Source organism: Limanda limanda, chromosome 1 (genome assembly GCF_963576545.1).
Source record: "Limanda limanda chromosome 1, fLimLim1.1, whole genome shotgun sequence".
NCBI classification, from domain to species: Eukaryota; Metazoa; Chordata; class Actinopteri; order Pleuronectiformes; family Pleuronectidae; genus Limanda; species Limanda limanda.
The window spans coordinates 34,129,555-34,151,911 of NC_083636.1; the positions used below are offsets into that span (position 1 = coordinate 34,129,555).

Below are 22,357 nucleotides of genomic sequence, written 5' to 3' on the forward strand. Positions count from 1 at the left end.
CTCCCCCGGTGTGTGTGTGCGGTGGCCCTCGTTGGAATGAGCCGGTGCTGCTGGTGGAGCTGCTGGTGCTGCTGCTGGTGGTGAGAGAGTGGAGGAGGCAGAGGAGAGAGAGGAGGCAGAGGAGAGAGAGGAGAGGTCAGGATGCCCGCCGGCGCCGCCGCCGCCGACTCGCTGAAGCCGAGCGCCTTCGTCCCGGTGTGCACGGCCGCGCTGCTGCTGGTCGGATCCAGCTCCCTGTTCTTCGTCTTCATGTGAGTACCGGGGGGGGGGGGGGGGGGAAAGAGGGGAAAGTTGGTGTCGCTGCACTGTTGCATGTTGTAGAATCCACAGCCAGCCATCGGATCATCCATGCAGCCTCTCCATCACTCTCTCTCCATCACTCTCCCTCCATCAGCCTCCCTCCATGCAGACACAGGCTGTGCTTGGGATGTGTTGCGTTTTGCAGAGTTCCACTTGTCTCCTGCATCATCGACTCTCAATCCAATAATATCCCAAAGTTTTATTCTCATTTAAAAAATGTTTTTACTTCATCTTCCTGTGATCGATTTCAAGAAGTTGCACGTAAGACCGGCCTTAAAGGGACAGTTCACCCCAAACTGAAAATTCTCATCATCTGCTCACCACTATGCCGATGGATGGAGGGATGAAGTGTCCACAAAAACACTTCTGGAGTTTCTGGGGTAAAACGTGTTGCAGCCAAATTCAATACAGTTGAATTAACTGGTGGAGCACTTATTAAAACAGAAAAAAAAAAAAAAAGCCTCCATACTGCTCCAGTGTCTGTTAGAGCTTGCATTCATATTCTGATCGAAACAATGTCACATACACAATGTGTTTAGCCTGAATGTCTGCTGTTGTTCTCCTCTGGTTACACATTCTGGATCACAGCGGAGATTTAAGCTACACACATTGTGTAAATGACCTGGTTTCGAGTGAATTTTCATTTTTGGGTGAACTATCCCTTTAAAACCTTTGGGAAACCATTTCTTCTTCCTCCTCACCCACTGGTGGACCCACCAGCACTCAGATCTGACCTGGTTGAGCCCTGCTCGGGCTGGGAACCCAGTGCACTGCACCCGGAGGACTCACACACACACACAGTCCTCGGGATAATCGGCGTGTAGGAGCGCATCGCGTTGACCTACATGTGTCACAAATTTAGCTGCAGGAAACCAAATACACTCTCTAAAAAAGGGTTTTTAAACTAGTTGCAGGATCTGATTGGAATTGAGGTTGCGATGGTACGTCCTGGTGAGGGGTGGGGGGGTTGGGGGTGGGGGTGTCCTTATTCTGACCTGTTCGTGGGGTTAATAAGTAAATCCAACTTCTTGTAATGCCTCTGAATCCAATTTAAACGATGAATATAGGTTTGATTGATTGATTTATATACATTATTCTAAAGCCTTTACTTAAGGGCTATAAAAAGATGGTGGTGGGGGGTTGAACAAGCAGTCCAGTGTCAGATATTATAGCACCCTAATTTCTTCATGAAAACCCCCCTCAGATATCCACTCTATGGATTTACCGATTGAAGGCTCCCACCTCATCAGCTCTATTCCAGTCTGTTGACCCTTGACCCCGGCAGCCAGATCTGTCCTAGTTTCTCCCCGTATCCTCCGTCCGTGCACCGTTTGCACTGGAACCTGACACCAGATTGGGAGTATGGGATTAGGATCCTCTGGCTGATGCCATGTGATCCCCCCCCATCTGCATGGGAAATTTACCATCAGCGGATATTTAACGTAACCTCCTTGGAGTGACTTTCACAGTGAAGCACACGTTGATCTAATCGTTTTAGATGCTGGTGTCGAGTTTATATATCTAGCTGAGATTAGAGTTACTATATTAAAGCGTTTAATGACGGTTTGCGTTTCTCTAATGTCTAGATGTGCTTGCGGGAATCTGATGTACGAATATATCCAGTTATATTGCATCTTTCATGATACATATATTCAATTTTGTAGCTTTTTTAAACCCTAAAATGAAGATGTATCACGATAAAATCCATTGGACTACTTGCTGCAGTCATGAAAAGGGGGTTAGCAATCAGAGAAATTCCCACAGGCCGGAAAAAAGGTTGACTAATCTCGATGAACTCCTCCTACACTCTGTAAGTTCAAATCAATGGCCTGCTGACGCGATGGATTGAGTAGAGATGACTTGATTGGAGCCGCAGTGCTAAACCAGCAAAATCAGGAGGCTGCGGCTGATTGAAGGAACGACGGGTTGCTTGGATATGTCCGACCTCGTGGCTCTAAATGCACCTGGACCATTGGGTATTGGCCGTTTAATAGAATATTCGAAAACCTCACTGTCAAACCGACCAGCAGTAGAATTCTTTGCTCCAATATCTACAGGTTTTTTTTTTTTTAAACATATATTTATTGGTTTTATATAGTTTTATACATTTACATCAATTTACATACATACAAGAACCGTCCCCAACCTTAACATATGGCAGCATAAATGACAATAAATAATACAAAAGTCACAGAAATTGCTAAGATATGATTGCAACATAAATTCAAGTACAAAAAATCACAATGAAAATACTAATTTAGTTTAAACTAAATTAAAACAAAATTAAATATATATATAAGTAAAATAAAATACAGTCACTAACATGAAACATAGCACAGCACACATTCCTCACACCAGATTAGACGCTTCACATTTCCAATGCCTCTTCAATGTCACCATTCTTAACAAAGTCCAAAAACATCTCCCAGATACTGTAAAGTTGAGAAGCTTTCTTCCTAACTACGTATGTTAACTTCTCAAGAGCCGAACCCGACGTTAAGTTTTTTAACCAGTGGCCTAGAGAGGGGCAACGAACATTCCTCCACGTCAGAGCTATTGAGCGCCTGGCCTGTAGAAGACACAGGTCAACCATTTTTCTTTCTCTATTAGACAGAGAACAATTGTCTGGATAGATGTTTAATATACATAGCTTAGGATTTAGAGGTACTGGAGAAGAGGTCATTTGAGAGATATAGTGTAACACCGAGCTCCAAAATTTTTGAATCTTTCCCTCAAACAGTGGTATAAAGTACCTTGATGAATATTGCAATATCTACATGTTAACTTGTCTTGAAGGTTCATTAAACACACAAACCTTTCCTTCCAGAGGAAAAAAACTGGCAAAAACTCTGTGACTGGTCGGCCGCCGGAGAATAAAACCGTTTTTCTGTTAAGAGTAATAATTTGGTTGATATCCTGCCGCTCTGCCAAGCCATCAGCTGCAGCTGGAGCAACCCTCCCCCCCCACCATAGATATCATATATAAAGCCTAGACGTCTCGATCGACGGAGCCGGACGTCCGCACATGGCGGCCATCTTGCTAGGGGGCAGTTCGCTCACCCATAACATTGTGTTGGTAGTGGTAAATAACCTAATGCTCAATTTTCAAACGATTTTTAAACGATCTGGTTTGTTATAAACGTCAGAGATGTAGTTATGACACTGCATAAATCATTCATTTTTTTAGAAAATAACATAATTATTCATAAGTATGCAGTGTCATATCTACATCTTTGACGTTTATAACAAACCAAACCATTGAAAAATTGGTTGAAAATTGAGCAAGTTATGGTTATTTACCACTATCAACACAATGTTATGGGTGAGCGAGCTGCCCCCTAGCAAGATGGCCGCCATGTGGTGACGTTTCATCTCCGTTGGCCGGCAACGCAGACGAGACATCTAGTTTTTATATATGATATCTATGCCCCCCCACCCACCACCACCACCACCTCGTGCATCGGCAGGAGATGGACAGGTGCCACACTCGGGCCGTGTTGAGCCCCGCCTCGGTAACACTGAGTCAAGAGGACGCCACTTGTCATCTGCCATAACATCACCCTCGCCTCCGCCCCCCCGCTCACTGTGAATCACTGGGAACACGCAGGGGTTTGTGGACGCCACCCAATTAGGCCCCTGCATACTCACGTGCATGCTGCTGCTGTGTGTCAATACTAAAGCTCCAAAAAGTGCACGTCTTCTTTTTTTTTTTTGTGTGTTCTTTTTATATTCATGAACACTTTGATCCTTTTATTTTTAACAAGGCCTCCTCTGCAGATTAAGTAAACCCGGGATTCTAAACCCCGCGGCCACGTTTTATATTCAAAGTCGGAGCTTCTTTCATCTGGTAATGCAGTCATCAGTATTTGTGCATGTGGGCCCGGAGTGTGGGCATTAGCAGGGCGAGCGAACACGTTTCCATTTCTATTTCTGCTGCAGGTTGGGGAGAGTCAGAGAATGACCTTTAGAGCGGCGGAGGCTCTTTTGTCTTCCGCTGCCTGAGAAAATTCATCAGTTACCGGCTTCCTGCTTTTGTTCCCCCGACCATGAACTTCTGTTTGGGCTGCTGCTTAAGGTTTTCGTGCATTGTTAAACTCAGACGCCCACACATACCACAGACTTCCCAGCCACCACGAAATATGTCCCTTGCTAATTGATTTTTTCCTCCGAGAATCTTGCTTTTCTACTTAAGATAGTGTGTGTTTAGAGGAATGGAATGTATTGAAATATAGAGATATTTACTGGAAATGAAATGTGCTCTCTAATCCTAATTGTGCGCTGGTGAATCTTTAGAGCATATTCCTCCACTGAGGCCCAGCAGTCCTCTGTGAAACCACATTTAAATTCACCAGATCAAGATTCTCATTTGGATCTGCAGCCAAAGTTCCAAACCCTCATAAATATCATTCCCTTAAACAAGCTGGAGTCCGAAATCTATGGATTATTCTCTAAGAAATCTTGTTGTGTTAAAGAAAGAGAAAGAAAATCATGGATCTGCCCCCTGACCCAGATCTGCACCAAAATCAAATGGGTGCTTCCCTTGGTCAGACCCCACCCATGAACCATACTTCCTGGAAATCGGTTTGCTAATTTTTGCAGAACACAAACAAAGAGAGGAAAACATAAACCTCCTGAGGTAAATGTGGGAGTTGAAGCACAGATACCGTCACATGAAACAGTTTGAGCTGAGCAAACTGTGTATTCACAAAACTAACATATATTATAATGATATAATATTTGAAATGTACAAACAATGTATATTCCACAAATGTAAGTAACTGGTTTATAGCTTAAATGCCTTCTCCTGCCTGGATTGAAACAGAATGTCCAGTTGAAGTCTAATCAAATGAATGTTTTCCGTCACCACACCTCTGTGGTTTCTGCTCGCTGACAGTTGAGCACATGTGCAGGTTTCCTGTTCAGCCAGTGGCTGTTCACTCACCACCAGTGTTTCCTCTGCTAATGTTGTGTCTGGGAATCGGACACATCACACGACAGTGATGTCACTTATGTAGCTGTGAGAATATTTCACGCGCACACACACGGAAACTGGAGCCCTGGCTTCCAGCCAGTAGTGAACTTGCTGCTTGAGCGCCTGTGCGTTGTGTGTCTGCTGTGCCACTGACCCACTGTGGGGCTGCAGAGTGCAGATTGGAGAGAGAGCAGCTTACTGTTGTGTGTGATTTAATACAGCTCTGCTCGGCCTGTTTCATTAGGTGGAAGCTTGTCCTGCCACGGTGCAGCGTAATGAACTGACTCTGCCTGCGCTCCAGATGGTCTCAGACCAGTGAGGGTGACTCTCTATCTATCTATCTATCATTCTATCAATCATTCTATCTATCTATCTATCTATCTATCTATCTATCTATCTATCTATCTATCTATCTATCTATCTATCATTCTATCAATCATTCTATCTATCTATCTATCTATCTATCTATCTATCTATCTATCTATCTATCTATCTATCTATCTATCTATCTATCTATCTATCTATCTATCTATCTATCTATCTATCTATCTATCTATCTATCTATCTATCTATCTATCTATCTATCTATCTATCTATCTATCTATCTATCTATCTATCTATCTATCTATCTATCTATCTATCTATCTATCTATCTATCTATCTATCTATCTATCTATCTATCTATCTATCTATCTATCTATCTATCTATCTATCTATCTATCTATCTATCTATCTATCTATCTATCTATCTATCTATCTATCTATCTATCTATCTATCTATCTATCTATCTATCTATCTATCTATCTATCTATCTATCTATCTATCTATCTATCTATCTATCTATCTATCTATCTATCTATCTATCTATCTATCTATCTATCTATCTATCTATCTATCTATCTATCTATCTATCTATCTATCTATCTATCTATCTATCTATCTATCTATCTATCTATCTATCTATCTATCTATCTATCTATCTATCTATCTATCTATCTATCTATCTATCTATCTATCTATCTATCTATCTATCTATCTATCTATCTATCTATCTATCTATCTATCTATCTATCTATCTATCTATCTATCTATCTATCTATCTATCTATCTATCTATCTATCTATCTATCTATCTATCTATCTATCTATCTATCTATCTATCTATCTCTCTCTCTCTCTCTCTCTCTCTCTCTCTCTCTATCTCTCTATCTCTCTATCTCTCTATCTCTCTATCTCTCTATCTCTCTATCTCTATCTCTATCTCTATCTACTTCTCAATCTGTCTCTCTATCTATCTCTCCTTCTATCTAATTCTCTATTTATCTATCTATCTCTCCATCTATCTATCTCTCTGTCTTTCTACTTATCTATCTATCTCTCTCTCTCTCTCTCTCTCTCTCTCTCTCTCTCTCTCTCTCTCTCTCTCTCTCTCTCTCTCTCTCTCTCTCTCTCTCTCTCTCTCTCTCTCTCTCTCTCTCTCTCTCTCTCTCTCTCTCTCTCTCTCTCTCTCTCTCTCTCTCTCTCTCTCTCTCTCTCTCTCTCTCTCTCTCTCTACCACCCAATTATTTTGCAACAATTGGGCTTATTGATGAAAATCGCGTTGTTTCTCTCTCTCTCCACCGTCGTGTGGTTCTCTTCTACGTCCAAGTATAATGAGAGGAGTATTTTTAACGGACCACCTCCAGGAGTTGAATGCGAGTGACAGTTTAAGCACATGTCAAACACGACTATATCTAGTGAAGAACGTGGACACAAATCCTGAATAGGAGCCCTCAAGCTGAGAGGGGGGGGGGGATGATCATGATATGCTCCTTAATCTTTGTGTCACACATTCACGGCTTCTTAAAGGTTCTTATAATTTCATTGTGCCCAAGTTGTTGGGAGAAATTCTCGTCCTGTTTCCAATTTTCTCCCCAACCCGCTGAGCAGAGGGAGGCGTCGTGTGTTTTACGAGGGGAGTGTTCAGCCGCTGCAGACGACTGGCGGCGAATCGATTGGATTTATCTCAGAATAAAAACAGTGGCGTGCCGCGGTGCAGTGCCCGGCGAGCCTCGGCCGCACGCTCTGTGTGTTTAGCATTCCAATGTGAGGAATCCACAATGCCAGCGGAGACGGGGCAGAGATGGTCTGTAATCCAGAGTTCATAATCCAGGGATTACTGGGTTTGCAGCTGGCACGGCCTCAGCAGGCGTGCCTCTCGGGAGTGGGGTGGTGGCACCCCTCCCCCCCCTCCGCGGCCTCAAATCTCCCAGAGGGTTTTCCAGATTGGAGCTGATGTGGGATGAAGTGCATAACAGAGGCGGAGGCGTCTTGATTTTGTTTTCATCAAATTTTGTGTCTAATCACTTTTTGTGTGTCTTCATGGTTTGTTGATGTTTCGTGCAAATCTGCATTTAAAGCCTCTGACACACAGAACACGTGATGTTTTATTATCCATTTTCCACCTGTGATAATAACAACTCACCAAACGTAACACTTGATCGTTCACGTAGGAAAATTCCGATACAGTGTATATGTAGGTTAAACATGTGATGTTCAATCAAACACTGTTAATATAATCCAGTGAATCTTTTCCTCTCTGACTGCCACTGTAACCTGATTACACTGCCCCTCCCTCTAATCTCACGCAGGAGAGATATAATCATACTCCCATTGAGTATAATTCATTACACACACACACACACACGCACACAATTACACACACACACAAATGGAAGACTGGAGCAGATAAGTGATGGTTCTCTAAGATTTTACGGCACACAGAAGTTTTCACCGCTTCAAATCCTGACAGGACGCAAAAATCGATACTGCATCAGTCATGTAACATTTTCTTTAACCGGAGAACGTCATTGTAGCAATTTCACTGATTATTATAGTCATGCTCAAACCTTATTATTTTTATTTGTACATGAATCGTACGTGACATTTCTGTGCCAAAGTATTCCGATAAATTCTCCCGGTTGATACTGTGTATCGGCAGCTGAGAGTTTATTATGGATACAGTAAATCATGCTATATTAAGTGATTGCATTAGAGAAACAAAAAACAAGGTCTGAGATGATTTAGAAACTGTGTCACCAACACTCTCAGGAATTTACCCAGCAGAAAGTAGGGACACGTCCTCAACATGGAAAATGTCCCACTCACAATCCTTTAAAAACACTAAAATACACAATACAGTTAATGTTTTGTGCTTTTCGTGAAACTGAATTTACTTTAGCCTGATTTATACAAATATCTTTTACAGTATTGGCCTAAAAACTGCTTAATTCAAACTATACATATTGATCAATCTATCAAAGGCTTTTTATTTGAAATTACACAATGAAGTTAATATGAAGTTAAGGTGTGACCACTGAACTAATGAGATCATATATAATCTATGTATAAAAATTAAGTTGAATTAATCAATGCAATATAAAATTCACATAATAATCCTCACATAATCTTTTTAACAACTGAATATTTTTTTAAATCATTTCTGAAGTAAAAAAAATCTAAATATTTGCAGGTTCAAGCTTCTTGAATGTGATATTTGGTCTGTTTTATTGTGAAAATCTTACGGTTTTAAATGGTTAATTTGATAAAACACGATATCACGTCATTTGCGACTGGAGGGACACGTGAAGGACATTTTCCACTGTTTTCTGACCTAATTCATAATCCATCAAATATTTAACAGATTAATGAATACTGAAACTACTCGTCCTTCAGGTGTCCTGCCCGTCTTGCTGCTGCTGCAGAAGCGTTCAGCCAGGAGAAACCAGTCAAATAATCCCTTGTTTTACTCACTGGTGAACACACACTAATACATGCTTATCCCTCACTGTAAACAATTACTTTTGGGATTCACCGCTCCCATCAGAATAAATGGGATGTAGATTATCCCTTAAAATCTCTGTTGTGGCACTGATTTGTGTTAATATTAACCTCTAAGGGATGGATACTTGAGAGGCTCAGAGACGCCGTCGAAGCCTCATCCTGAACTCTGCTTCGGATGGAAGTGCAGGAAACAGTTTTCCCATGTTTTCATTCGTTTAATTCTTTTATGTTTGCATGTGTGTGTGTGTGTGTGTGTTCAGATGCCCGTGGTTGGCTGTCGCCGTCAGCCCTGCTGTGCCGCCATGCTGCATCATCCTCTTCCTCTTTGTGCTGGCCAACTTCACCATGGCAACCTTCATGGATGCTGGTGTCCTCCCAATTGGTCAGTAACCAAAGTGACATAATGCTTACAGCGGGAAATATAACTACACATGACAAATACAAAAAAAAGAGCAGAATCCAAGAGTTAATAGACGTTGAACTTGACGTCTCCACACACCTTGTCCCCCAGCTAATGAAGACGAGGACAAAGACGATGAGTTCCGCGCTCCGCTCTACAAGAACGTGGACGTGAGGGGGGTGCAGGTGCGGATGAAGTGGTGCGCCTCCTGCCACTTCTACAGACCGCCACGCTGCTCGCACTGCAGCGTCTGCGATCACTGTGTGGAGGTGAGTGTGCACGGAGAGATTTAAAGAAGCGGGTGGGAAGTGACAGGAGTTTTTTTTATTAAGTCGCACTGGACGAAGGGGGGAGGGTGCTGACAAACATGGGGGGGGATTTAAACGAGAGAAACGAGTGGCGACGGTGATAAAATATGAGGCATGGGAGAGAAGCTCGAAGAGAAATGTGGACGAGTGTGCACGAGAGAGTGGCAGCGTGTGTGTGTGTGTTTGTGTGTGTGCGTGTGTGTGTGTGGACAGTCAATAAAAGGGGATTTCTGCAGTGAATGATGGACAGAGTGTGATGGAGGGGGAGAGAGTTCTCATTAATCAGGTTAATCCTTCTCTCCGATCCTTTGTAGTCGCTGTGGAAATGCAATTTGAAAATCAGCTCAGACAACCTCTGTTAAACGAAATGTATTTAGAAAGCGTAGAGGATATTCCAACGAGTTCCTGAGCCAGCCATGAATCTGTGCATTTCATTTGTGACTGAGTTATGTTTTATTTCCGGCTCTGGCTAATTCCATTTTTATTTATATTTTATTCCCCCCCACGCACAATCTCCTCCCAGGACTTTGATCATCACTGTCCCTGGGTGAACAACTGCATCGGGAGGCGCAACTACCGCTACTTCTTCCTGTTTCTGTTGTCGCTGACAGTTCACATGATCTGTATCTTCACCTTCGGCCTCATGTACGTCCTGCAACACAAGGAGGAGTTATGGAAGCTGCACTGCACTGTCGCGTATCCTTACTCACAGTGTGGGCCTGTGTGTGTGTGTGTGTGTGTGTGTGTGTGTGTGTGCCTGTGTGTGTGTGTCTGCGCTTCCAATGTCAATGGTGAATAACACAAAGCAGTCTTCCTGATCTGTATCTCCAGTTTGGTCGTGATCAGTATATCGGGTCTGTTTCTGATCCCGGTCCTGGGTCTCTCCGGATTCCACCTGTACCTGGTGTCCAGAGGACGCACCACAAATGAACAAGTTAGTTTTTTACTATTAAGGTTGTAAATTATATCAATAAAGTCAATATTTTGGACTGTATACTTATTCTGATGTATTTAGTTGTTCAAATGTGTGGGAAAATATCTCTAAAATGCAATTCCATGGACTGTAATAAAACTAACAGGTACATTTGACCTCTTAATGATCCCGCAGGTAACTGGGAAGTTTCAAGGTGGAGTAAACCCCTTCACCCGAGGTTGCTGTAACAACCTGGAGTATATGGTTTGCAGTCCTATCTCTCCAAAGTGAGGGCCATATTTTTTATTCTACATAACCTTCAGCGCTATATAAAAAACCATGAGGAACATTGTCTGACTCTTGGCTGTCTCTTGCCCCCCCGTGACCCCAGGTACACAGCACGGCCTCGCATGAAGACAGTCGTCCACGTTCAGCCTCCGTTCCTGAGGCCGGGGGTCAACAGGCAGATGCCAGTGAAAGTCAGAGACAACGGGATACACAGTCTCCAAAATAAAGTATGGCTTGATCGTTTATATTTACTCAGATGTCATGCAAAACTGATCTGTACCAGGATATAATGAGATCTCTCCTGATTCCTCTGTTGTTTGTGTCCCGTCAGAAAACCTCAGCAGAAGCTGTCGAGCTGTCCGACATCCAGCCCCAAGCATCAGGTCCCCCCCCTCTGCCCCCCAAACCCGAGCACGGCCTGCTGAAGGGCCATCAAGCCGCTATGGATGGTACAGTAGAACCACAAATATGCCCTGTGATAATCAGACATAATACAGCAGAAACATTTTCATATTATACACATTTATATGAGAGTCTGGTTTGAGTCTGTATTATTCTTAATGTCAAATTGATTCTAAAAACAACTGTTGACTTTTCCTTGTCTTTGTATTTAGCAGCGTTGCCAGATTTACAATAATTTCATATTTGTACGATAATATTTCCCTCTGTACGATGTATTTATATACGTAATATCAAAATTTCAATATTATGCACTAATTCCGTTAGGGTTAACAGTAAGTTAAGAGTTGTAATAATCAATACAATAAAATAGGATATTGATCCTCGGTATTTGTTTACTCTTGTTTTGATTATGTCTGTGTGAATATGGATCTACATCTTTTCTCAGCCTCTTTGGAGCCAATACTTGTTCATCTAAACCTATGTGTTTTCTGAAATAATTATTTATTATGAACTAAATATTATATTTACTTAAAGCCACTGAACCCTGCTGTTTTAAAAAGTTACTAAAATAGAGTTTTTGCAATATATACTATATCTGAGTGGTGATTTTATTTTGTAATTTTTTGGATTCAGTCAGAACCAATGAGATTGGAGCAGAGTGTCACGAGATGCAGAAGTCTTCATCATTTCATGGGATTTGTTGACGAATAGAACATTTTGACTACTGCCAGCCTTATCTTTTAAATTTCTTCTTTATTGTGTCATTGCTGGATTCTATTTGTGGATTTAAAAAAAGAAATGTGTTGTTTGCCTGCAATTAATCCCGATGTGACTTCTTTTGCAGAGATGGGACATCACACCAAAACCATCATTCCTGTATCAATTCCCACAATCCCACAGCTCCGGCCGGTCCTGGAGGCCATATCCAGAGGATCATCTCCCATTCAACCAGAGCAGGTGCTTCTCAGTCTGATATCACTTTGATCGATTTTAGGATTCTTAATATACAGTTCCTGGGTTTTGATCCATATCTGACACACGTTGTTATCTGCTTCTTATTGTGTTGTTCAGCTGATGAAGACATCAGAGCAGCAGGGGAACAGCAGAAGTCCGGACCTCCGCTCTGCGTCCAGGGAAAGCCCACGAGCCAGCCACAGGGGGGGCGTGGCTGTCCACACAAGCACCGCCTCCAGCTCGCTGCAGCTCAACTCGCTGACACTCAACTCCCGCTCTCTCACCCTCCGGCACAGCGGCCGCCACGGTGGCAAATCCCATCTACCTGACGGGTTGGGATCCAATCCTCCGCTGGGCCTCATCTCCTCCTCCAGCCTGCTGTCCGGCCACAGCAGCAGCAGCAACAGCAGCCTCTCCTACGACAACGTCATCAGCCCTGCGGACCCTCAGTTCCTGGCTCAGAGAGCGGCCCCCCCAGTTGGCTACCACGCTCACTTCATGACCCTGGGCGCAGACGGCACCGTGGTGCAGCGGCACTCTCCTCACGCCTACAGCCCTGTGTTTATGGGCGTCAACAGACAGTCTCCTCAGCCTCGAGACCCCTCCCCTTCTCTGCAGGGTCTCGCCTCCCGGGACGCCTCGCCCTCCTTCCAGGGTTTCATACAGAGAGACCCCTCCCCTGGTTTTCAAGGGCTGATGCCGAGAGACCTTCTCTCCCAAAGCGTGTCATCCCGAGACGTCCCCCCTCCAGGTCTGGCCATGAGGGATTTGACCTCTCACAGTCTTCGGGACAGCCTCCGTGACCTCGGCCCACAGGGTCTGACCAATCAGAAATCGGCTGCTCGCTACGACAGCTTCTCAAAAACCATGATGGCGTCTATCCACGAGAGGCGGGAGACGGAGGAGAGGGACAGGATGCTGCGCCTCCAAGCCAGGTCTCAGGCGCTCTACGGCCAGGACATGGGGGTCTATGACATCCCCAGCAGGCGGAGTCTACCACCGGAAAACATCCGGCCTCCAGGCTCCCGGGGGCCGACTCCTCCCGCCTACGGCTCCAGGGAGTTCCTGATGAGCACGGGCATCCTTGGCTACGGCATGAGGACCTCACCCCTCTCCAGCTCCTCCACCTCCTCTCTGACTCGAGGCCCCAAAACCTCCAGCTCTCCTCTGCAGAGCAGCAGCAGCAGCAGCCTGCAGAGCAAAGGCCGGTCGTCCTCCCCGGCCTACTGCCCCCCCGACAGACAGACGCACGGCCTCCCCTCCTCCACGGCCACCCTGCCCCGTTTACCCTCCTCCGCCACCTCCTCCTACGCCTCGTATGCCACCGCGAAGCGATCCTCACTCACATACTCCTCGGAGGGGAAGGACTCGGTCACCCTCGGAGCCCTGAAATGAGAAAAAGAAACGCGTGAATGAATCATCTATGCAGTCTGTGTTCACAGCTCCAGAATACTTTGTAAATAAGAGGCCAAGTGAGACGTTCCTGTGTGGGAGGGCGTGTGAGAAGCAATTGCACGGTGAGGGATAAACTTAGACTTGTAAGTTTGACCAAATGTGAAAGATGGTGAATCTCAGGATAGTTGTGCCTCCTCTTACAAACAGAGCGAGCTCTATAATCTCGACAGCAGCAGAAGAGCTGCGCGAAGAATACAGATGAACCTCATCTGTTTGTATGTGTTTTGATATTGCTTTTGTGAAATAATATAATACCACTTTATCTAATTTGTCTCCTCTCCCCCGAAAAACCCTATTTATTAGACTTTTGTAGTTGTTTATATGAATAAACCTATTTTGTAATTTTCACACCTGTTTTTATCTGTGTTTTCCTCTGTGTGTTTCTGTGTCTGTCAATTATTTAGCAGGATTACACAAAAAGTACTGGATGGATTCTCAGGAAACTTGGTGGAAGGATAGGTCAGGGAAGAAGGGATTATAATTTATGATTTAACATTGCAAGATCGGACATTTACGTTGATTTCCACTAGAATAATTCATGGATCTCAAAGGAAATAATCAGGCATGTTTAGGGGATTGATATGAGTGTGTGTAGTTTGGTGCAGATCCAAATCAAAATCCAGATCTACTACTGGTTTCATGAGGGGAGTGCTGGGCCCTGTAGACGAGTCCCCTTCTAGTTATCTGATGTAAATGGCTGTCAATGAAGGAATCCACTCACAACCTCTGAGATGTAAATGACATATAACGTGTAAACAAGCCTAAACACACTGAAAGCACCTGCTGATCCGAGCTGCAAAATACATCACAAGTGCACTAAACGTTTTCTCCACTCTTGACTCTCGTAAACAGATGCTTTATGGTGATAGAGACAGAATGTGTTGTAACATCCCTTCATCCATTTCCCCCCTTTAAAAACACGCCTCATGCAATGAAGGCACACATTTGCAGAGCAGTGGCAGCTGGGAAGCAGGAAATGATGGCTATGGCTGTGATGGAGAGTTTAGTGGAATGCAGCCTTGCGGTGGGGGGAATGATTTACCCTCTCTGCAGTGTCAGAGTCCGTGTTGGATTTGTGTGTGGCACCCTCTAGTGAGCAGTGTGAGAAGGTGATGTGAGGCTGGTGAGGCCTTGACATCAACGTCAAGGGATACAAGTGAAGGAAAAGACCAGAGGAGGCTCTGAAGTGGGTTCTACATCTGGAATGTATTTTTACAAACACTTCATGTGTTCCACGTTTGAAATACGGTTTAATAATAAGGAGAGGCATGATAGGGCAGAACTGAGCACAGCAACAAGGATACACTTGGTGGTTGGTGTGTGAAATGTCTGATATGATTGGGGCAGCACGGTGATGCAGTTGTTGCATCCGGGGTCTTTTCCTTTTTCCTCCTACAGTCCGAACACATGCAGATTGGTGTTAGGTTGATTGGAGCCTGTAAATTGACCATAGGGGTGAATGTGGAGTTAATGGTGGTTTGTTCCTGTGATACGCTGGTAACCAGTACCCCACCTCTTGCCTAATGTCAGCTGGGATTGCTGGGACTCTCAGGACAGAAGTCACTCAGAAATATTTCTAACAACAGAAACTTTCATTAGTCTGAACCTTGATGGACCACCTTGAGATTTTGTTTGGATGTTACCATCAGTGACAAGACTTGTATCTGAGGTGCAGAACCTTTCATGTATGTTATCTTTGCGTTTGATCTTATAAAAGGTTGGAAGTGCAGCTTTCACGACAGCGTTAAAAAACCAGACTGATTTGTGTTTGGCGGAAATTACCAACGCAACTGAAAAACTTGCTGATCTATCACCAGCGCTGTTAATACAGCGACAGGAAGTAAGAAGCCCTCACTCACTCCAGCTTATAGTCCAGAGACCTGACAACAGAAATACGATGTGTAGCATGAACACAAGAAACATCTCGGTGCTAAATGTGAACAACTTTGTTCAGGAGTCGTCTGAGCTGTTGTTCTTGTCTAAAGTGTCACAGATTATATTATTATCTTTTCACTGAAGACGACAGTGATTCAGAGGAGGGAGACAAGGCCTTTGGAACTTAATATGGACCTCAGATTACATTTTTTTCATTTGACTTTTAATCAATTTTTACAGAGTAATTGATGTAGCAATTACCAATAACCACAAACCACAACAATAACAGCCAATGCTAGTTGTCATCACTACTTCAGTTTATGCACACGGCCCAACTCAAAACAAAAACCCATGAAGGATCTAGTCAGAGGAATCTGATCCATTTTAGCTTGACTTTAAAACAATCCTATTAAGTAAATAATAGATTCACACTTCTCCAGAAACTCACAAGCCCACACGAGCACTGAAATGTGTCAACATGAAATAACTTCACCCTCCACAGCCATTTCCCCCCCCCCTAATCTGGACATTATTGGATTTAAAAACATGTTTTTCTCTCAGTCGCAGCCTCTGCATTTGTTCACACTTTCCTCCAGAATGAATACATCTTCAAAGCGTTGTCCTGCTGTTTTCCGCGAGTAAAAGAATCTGAAATGCTGTTTGTTGATTTTGTCCGACGATGTTGTGATCACAGAGTAATGATTCCATCTCAGCGGTGCAGCGGCTCGAGTCGGTCGCTATCTCACGTCTGTTCTGTCTGAGAACAGACACAGAAACAAGATGTGAATGAGAACAACTGTATAGTGAACGTGGATTTATTGGAAGAGTATAGGTGATAACAAAGAGTGTAATGTGGGAGAACGAGGTAATCTCAGTGTTTTGTTGACTTTTCCTATTGCAGGACATGCATCAGGATCATCTGATGATTTATATTCCATTACTCTCCCCTCTCTGTTGTTTTTTCTTTCTCTGTTCCGCCCCCAGTCTCCTTCTCTTCCATCCTGGTTTTTCTAACTGGGGGTAAATTGGTAATGATGGTTGTGACAAGGCTGCTGTGCAAAGAGGGATTGCAGGTTGTTGAGTAATATCAAAAGTATTCCATGTATATATCCTGGTGTCTGAGATGTCCCCCCCCACCACTGAACATCATGCTTTTTAACAATTTGTCCTCATGACAAATACTTCTCAGAGGAGACATCTGTCCTCCAAGCTGCAAGTTTAATGATATGACACCTTGAACGTACTGTAAACATCGAAATCTGAAATCATCTTCAGTCAAAAAACTTAACACAAATTTGTGCGTCCATAGACAAAGTTTATTTTCTTTGATACAGGGAGAGAAACACAGAGGAAATGTCATATTGAAATACCCGCTTAAACAAACTTGATTCTGGACTATATCCTTTATTTCTTTCAGTGGGAAAAATAATTGTATTAAGACAGCCCTAAACAAACAACAAAGAAAACCAAAACTATCAGCATAACAGATTGCACTGGTGGTAAAATGAGTAATAATATTGTTTGAGATTTGGGAGACGTGACCCTTTAATTCCACTTATGACATTACACAGAAGCCAAAATCATCCAAAACTAACGTTGACCCAAAATCCCTCTTTGTGTGTTCACTCATAATGAATCAATGACAGCGATGTTCCGATCCTCTTTAGTTTAGATGTGACTTCGCAAATGAACCCTAATAAAAAAGTTAATAAACAGTAATTTCTGCTCAACCGGCTCAGCAATATTCTACCGAGGTTCATCTAGAAGTCTGAGAGTCTTAACGTGAGGAATATGGATTCACGTTAACCTCAAGACATGAGCTGACTTTATTCTAATAAGTCTCCAAGTCGCCCAAATCGTTTGTGATACTTCTGACCTACATTAGTTGCTGCTCTCCCTTCAGCAGACGCCTCTCTCTCCCTCCCTCTCCCTCTCTCTCTGTGCCCCGGCCTCTTTCTCTCGCCCTCATTGATATGCTTGATCATCGGAGGCATCGCTGAACTGGCTGATTGTCATTTTCAGCTGCAACGCCACTGATGCATTTCATTTCCTCTCCGGGCTCTCTCTCTCTCTCTCTCTCTCTCTCTCTCTCTCTCTCTCTCTCTCTCTCTCTCTCTCTCTCTCTCTCTCTCTCTCTCTCTCTCTCTCTCTCTTTCTCCCTCTCTCCTCTGTTGGCGTGATTAAGCACTCGCTGCAGTGACACTTGACAAAGACGAGTTGGATTAATAGCCGCCCCGGCTTGTTTCTGCCTCAGAGGGGGGGTTATGTTTTAACATTATCTATCACATCACGGTGTAGGGATGTGTTGCCGTGTTGTGGCTGCTTCCTACACGGGTGATCCGGCCCGACCGCTGTCCCTGCAGCTCGACTAAGCGGCTGCAGCTGCCAGTGTCGACGTGACGCTTTGTCGTTTAATAACCTGAGTGCAAACTCTCAGGTTCACCGAATGCAAATCAGAAGAACTCCGATGCACTTAACTAAAATGTGTTTAAATGCTGGAATGTGAAAATGAGAGGTGACCTTTCTGCTCCGAGGCCGATGCGTTGACCTTCTCTGGCATTTCCAGCGTTTCTCTGCGCCGCCGCCTCCATCTGAAACACAAGCAGCATCCAAAACCCTGCAGGCACCAGATTCCCATTTTTACCCCCAGTAAAACTCTTCATAGATGTTTTGTCAATGCGATAAATTGAATTAGCCTCCGCTGCACTTGCCAGGAGGTGGGCAGTGCGGGGGGTTTTAATTGGGACAGAAATCTGCACTGACTGTGGCTCTGTGTGGCCACAGGAGAAAGCTGTGAGAAGAAATGTTCCCGCTGATCACCAAAGACTGTGTGGGCATTTCCCATCAAATGATATAGTAATGGGTGTCTGTGTGGCTTTGTGGGTCTGCCAACCGATCCTGTGTGTTACACCGCACCGTGCAGACCCAGTTCAACCCCGGTGTGTGTAGAGAATGGGCAGCAATAATGACATTCATCTCTGTCACATGGCAGAGGCAATTTACTGTCCAGTTACTGTGGTGATGACAAAGAGCTTCATCATCTGTACAGCAGCAACAAAACAAACCCGTTTTTTTTCCCTTTTTTTGAAATACAGCTGAAGTGTGTGCATGCAGAAATGAGTGCCTGTGTTGCACAATCACATTCATCATACTCTCGGCAGAGCAGGAATTATTTGTGCTATTTACACAAGTAAAATTGTGTGTGTGTGTGTGTGTGTGTGTGTGTGTGCGTGAATGGTTTGAGGTCAGACGAGAGGAACAGGGAATAAATCACACAGGGTGGCTTGTTTGTGCCCAAATGTTCGAGCTTCTGGTCTCTTACCTACATACTCGCTCTAATTAGAGATGGAAAGCGTCTCTGTCATGTATGATTTACAGGTCACGTTGCCTCAGAGCAAAATAAAAGTACATTCGCTGTGTGACAAACCTTCAAATCTTCCATTTTTCTTCATCATATATTTGCTCATTTGGGCACATGGAGACAAACAAAGGCAATAACGTACTGGAAGAGCGTCAGCAAGGTTATTTTTGAACATTACAGCAGGTGAACGAGGGGAAGGAGGGAGAGACGGCACCTCCAAGGTTGCAGAAGGTTGCATGAGGTTATTTAAAAACAACATGGAGAAGATAATCATGCCTCTCTCTATCCAGCTTAACTTATGGGCCCGGTGATTAATATTGTGTTCCTGCATCCTTAAATCAAAATCTTAAAAGTCCTTCAGGTTGTTTGTTCTGGAGTGAGACGTGTTCCGGTTCATGGTTTAAGACCCTGTAGAGACAGGAGTTAAAATATTGTTGGAAAATATTTAGATTTTTTCCTATATGGTGATTCATTCTCTTTGTGCAGTTCTCCTCCTCCATCCACCGACCTGAAGTGGGCCCTGAGCAGTTTGATTAGCATGTGGCTGTTTGTCCATTCAGCTGATCTGCATGTTGTGGAACAGACGTGTGAGACTCTGGCGTGAAATGATTTCAAATGCTTTGATTTGCAAAGAGAAAAAAAAGATAGAGACGGAAAATAAAAGGACAGAACCCTGAGCTATGGACCAATAGAATGAAGCCAGGGTGTAATTTGGATGTAAACAAACATATTTCAGTCGCCTGAGGCTCATTCATTATTCATGGGAGAAGTGCACTTGATTCGAAGGGATGGACAAGCAGCGATATGGAAAGTATCAGACTATATGAGAATGGTAGGATTATAAATCAACTGGAAATCACCATGGAAGCAACAGCAACAGATCCACATGGTTATTTGGATCATAAACATCAGTCCCCTGAACACAAGTTGTCTGACTCTACACCAAGAAAAGTACAACAAAGCCGTTGCGGTGCGGCACGACAACACATGATGTGATTATTCTGTCTGTGTGCACAATGTGCTGCAGACACAGGGAGTGTGAGGTGCAGTCAGGTCATGTTTAACAGCTCTGAAAGTCGGAAGGAGGCTCATAATGAATGAAATATTAATGGTGGCGCACAGATCTATAGAGCTGACATTTTATAATATCAAGTTTAATAAACTCAGAGTTATTTCTGTAAATTGTACCCTTGGAACATACCGATAAATCTGGTATAATTCCTTTTCGGAAATAGAAAGGTCTCATTAATCACCTGTAACATTTTCAGCTCTTGCACTGATGTGTGATCTCCTGAACTCACACTGACTCCTGAGCAGGTTCCTGTTTCTTTCGGCCCCACGTGTTGATAGTTGGGAGCCATGAAAAGATTGTGAGGAGATGTAGATAAAAAATGTGTAGATGTAAAAATCTGGTCACCTCGGTTTATGGAATATTCCCAGCTCTCTCAGGATATGAATCAATTTTCATGTTTTTTGCTTAAAAATCTGTGAGGATAAATCAAATTTATTTGGTGATAACAATGTTTTATTCCGAGTAGAGATACTGCTTTTTACCGCTTGTGTTGAGGGTAAAAATATAAAAAAGACCAGAAATGTTGAAGACCTCTCTTTTTTCAATCAATATTTGTGATTTCTACCTGAGATAGATTTTATCACCTTTCCCTTTTACCTCTAAAGTAAAATATATTCTGTCATCTAAATTAAGTTTATCTGCAAAAAACAACCCACCCTCGATCAGAATATGAAACCGTGTAAAGTACCTTTTTCTCTCTCACTGACCCAAAACCATTATGGCACTTGATGCAGGTGTTCTCCATTTGATGGAGCCAGAAATGTTTGGAGTGAGGCGCCGGAGCAGTGGGAGAGCAGCGAGCAGCAGAAATCTCCTCTGGAACAAATGGATCAGTTTCCGCGTGTCAGGAAATCTCTCTAATGTGAAAAACACGCTGATTCACTTTGATTTCACAATGGAAGCATCAAAGGTTTTTTCCCCCTTTTTAATTAAAAGAGATGTCTCAAATGTTAACTCCACTGCGAGGGAGCTCCACCAGCTTCTTACTTTTAAACTGATTTACTGATGAAATAGATCGTTTGATGTCCAGGACACAGAACTCAAGGTTCTCTGTTACTTCACCTGTATTGAAGGAGGTATTCTGAAATATATCGGTGCCAACACGGGATTCCATCAAATGAGAAAGAGTTTAATGAACCAGACCTCACACAAACGTCGATGTGTAACCTTAAAGATGACAAACTGCACAGCCCTAACAAGCAGGAGACAAACTAATATGAAAGAAATACCACAGAGGCCAATAAAGATTTCTAAATGTCTCAGGATCAATGATATTAAGAGCTGCCCCCGAAATCAATAAGACAGACAGCTGATCGAGCGCCCTGCTGTGTGGAGGATCGCAGAATGTTTTACTTTCACAAGGATTATTATTGTCTCTGCGCCCAGAGGAACATGTTTTAATGTATGATTCTTTTTAATTTTAATGTATGAACAGAGAAAGTGAGTGAGGAGCCGGACTTCATGATGATCTGTGGATTTTGTCTCAGATCGACTGTGATTATCTCACTGACTCCTCGACCGATATTCGATGATGTAATCGAATGAGCCAGGAGCTCACAAAAGACGTTATTAGGTTTTCATATGTATCCTATATTTGGAATCACATTACCCCAGTAGCATTATTTGTTAGTTTTTATAAGAGTGGAACTATCCAATATAATATCCACAAATAAAAATAAGAAAACAGGGTGTTTTCATTTGTGACTAAAAAGCATAAGAAAATTATAAAAATAAAGGAATTAAACAATACTTCTACTACTACTAATTATACTACTAGTAATACAACAACAACTACTACTACTACTACTACTACTACTACTACTATTACTACTACTACTAATAATAGCTTTATTTAAAGAAAACTGTTAAGTGGTAAATGGTCTGTATTTATTTAGAGCTTTTCTAGTCTTGATAATCACTCAAAGTTTGCAATTCACCCACTTGCACTTTTTGAAATGAAGGCCATTTAGGGTTCAGTATCTTGCCCAAGGACACTTCTGCATGCAGATGGGGAAAATAATAAAAAGTTAATAATAATAATGGTAATGGAAGCACATTCATGAATATGTCTCCCGACAAAGTTTTAGCCGACACTGAAAAGAAGGCACTGTCTCAGACAAACTTATTTCTTCAGGCAATTCATTCCTGAGCCTTGGGGCCCTGAAGGCAAACATTCTGCCCCCCCACCTGGTTTCCACCCTAGATTTATATAAATAAACAAAATGAAACAAAAAG

At 43.1% G+C, this 22,357-nt stretch overlaps 1 protein-coding gene across 1 annotated transcript; it reads left to right on the forward strand.

The window, feature by feature from the left end:
• The first annotated feature begins 141 nt into the window (after positions 1 to 141).
• zdhhc8a (zinc finger DHHC-type palmitoyltransferase 8a) lies at positions 142 to 14,101 on the forward strand. Its single transcript, XM_061074834.1, has 10 exons — positions 142 to 251; positions 9,328 to 9,476; positions 9,606 to 9,763; positions 10,326 to 10,498; positions 10,634 to 10,736; positions 10,911 to 11,002; positions 11,107 to 11,230; positions 11,335 to 11,452; positions 12,250 to 12,362; positions 12,477 to 14,101. Exons 1-10 carry the CDS (start codon positions 142 to 144, stop codon positions 13,752 to 13,754), a joined length of 2,418 nt encoding a protein of 805 aa, XP_060930817.1. The 3' UTR covers positions 13,755 to 14,101.
• Positions 14,102 to 22,357: the final 8,256 nt, after the last annotated feature.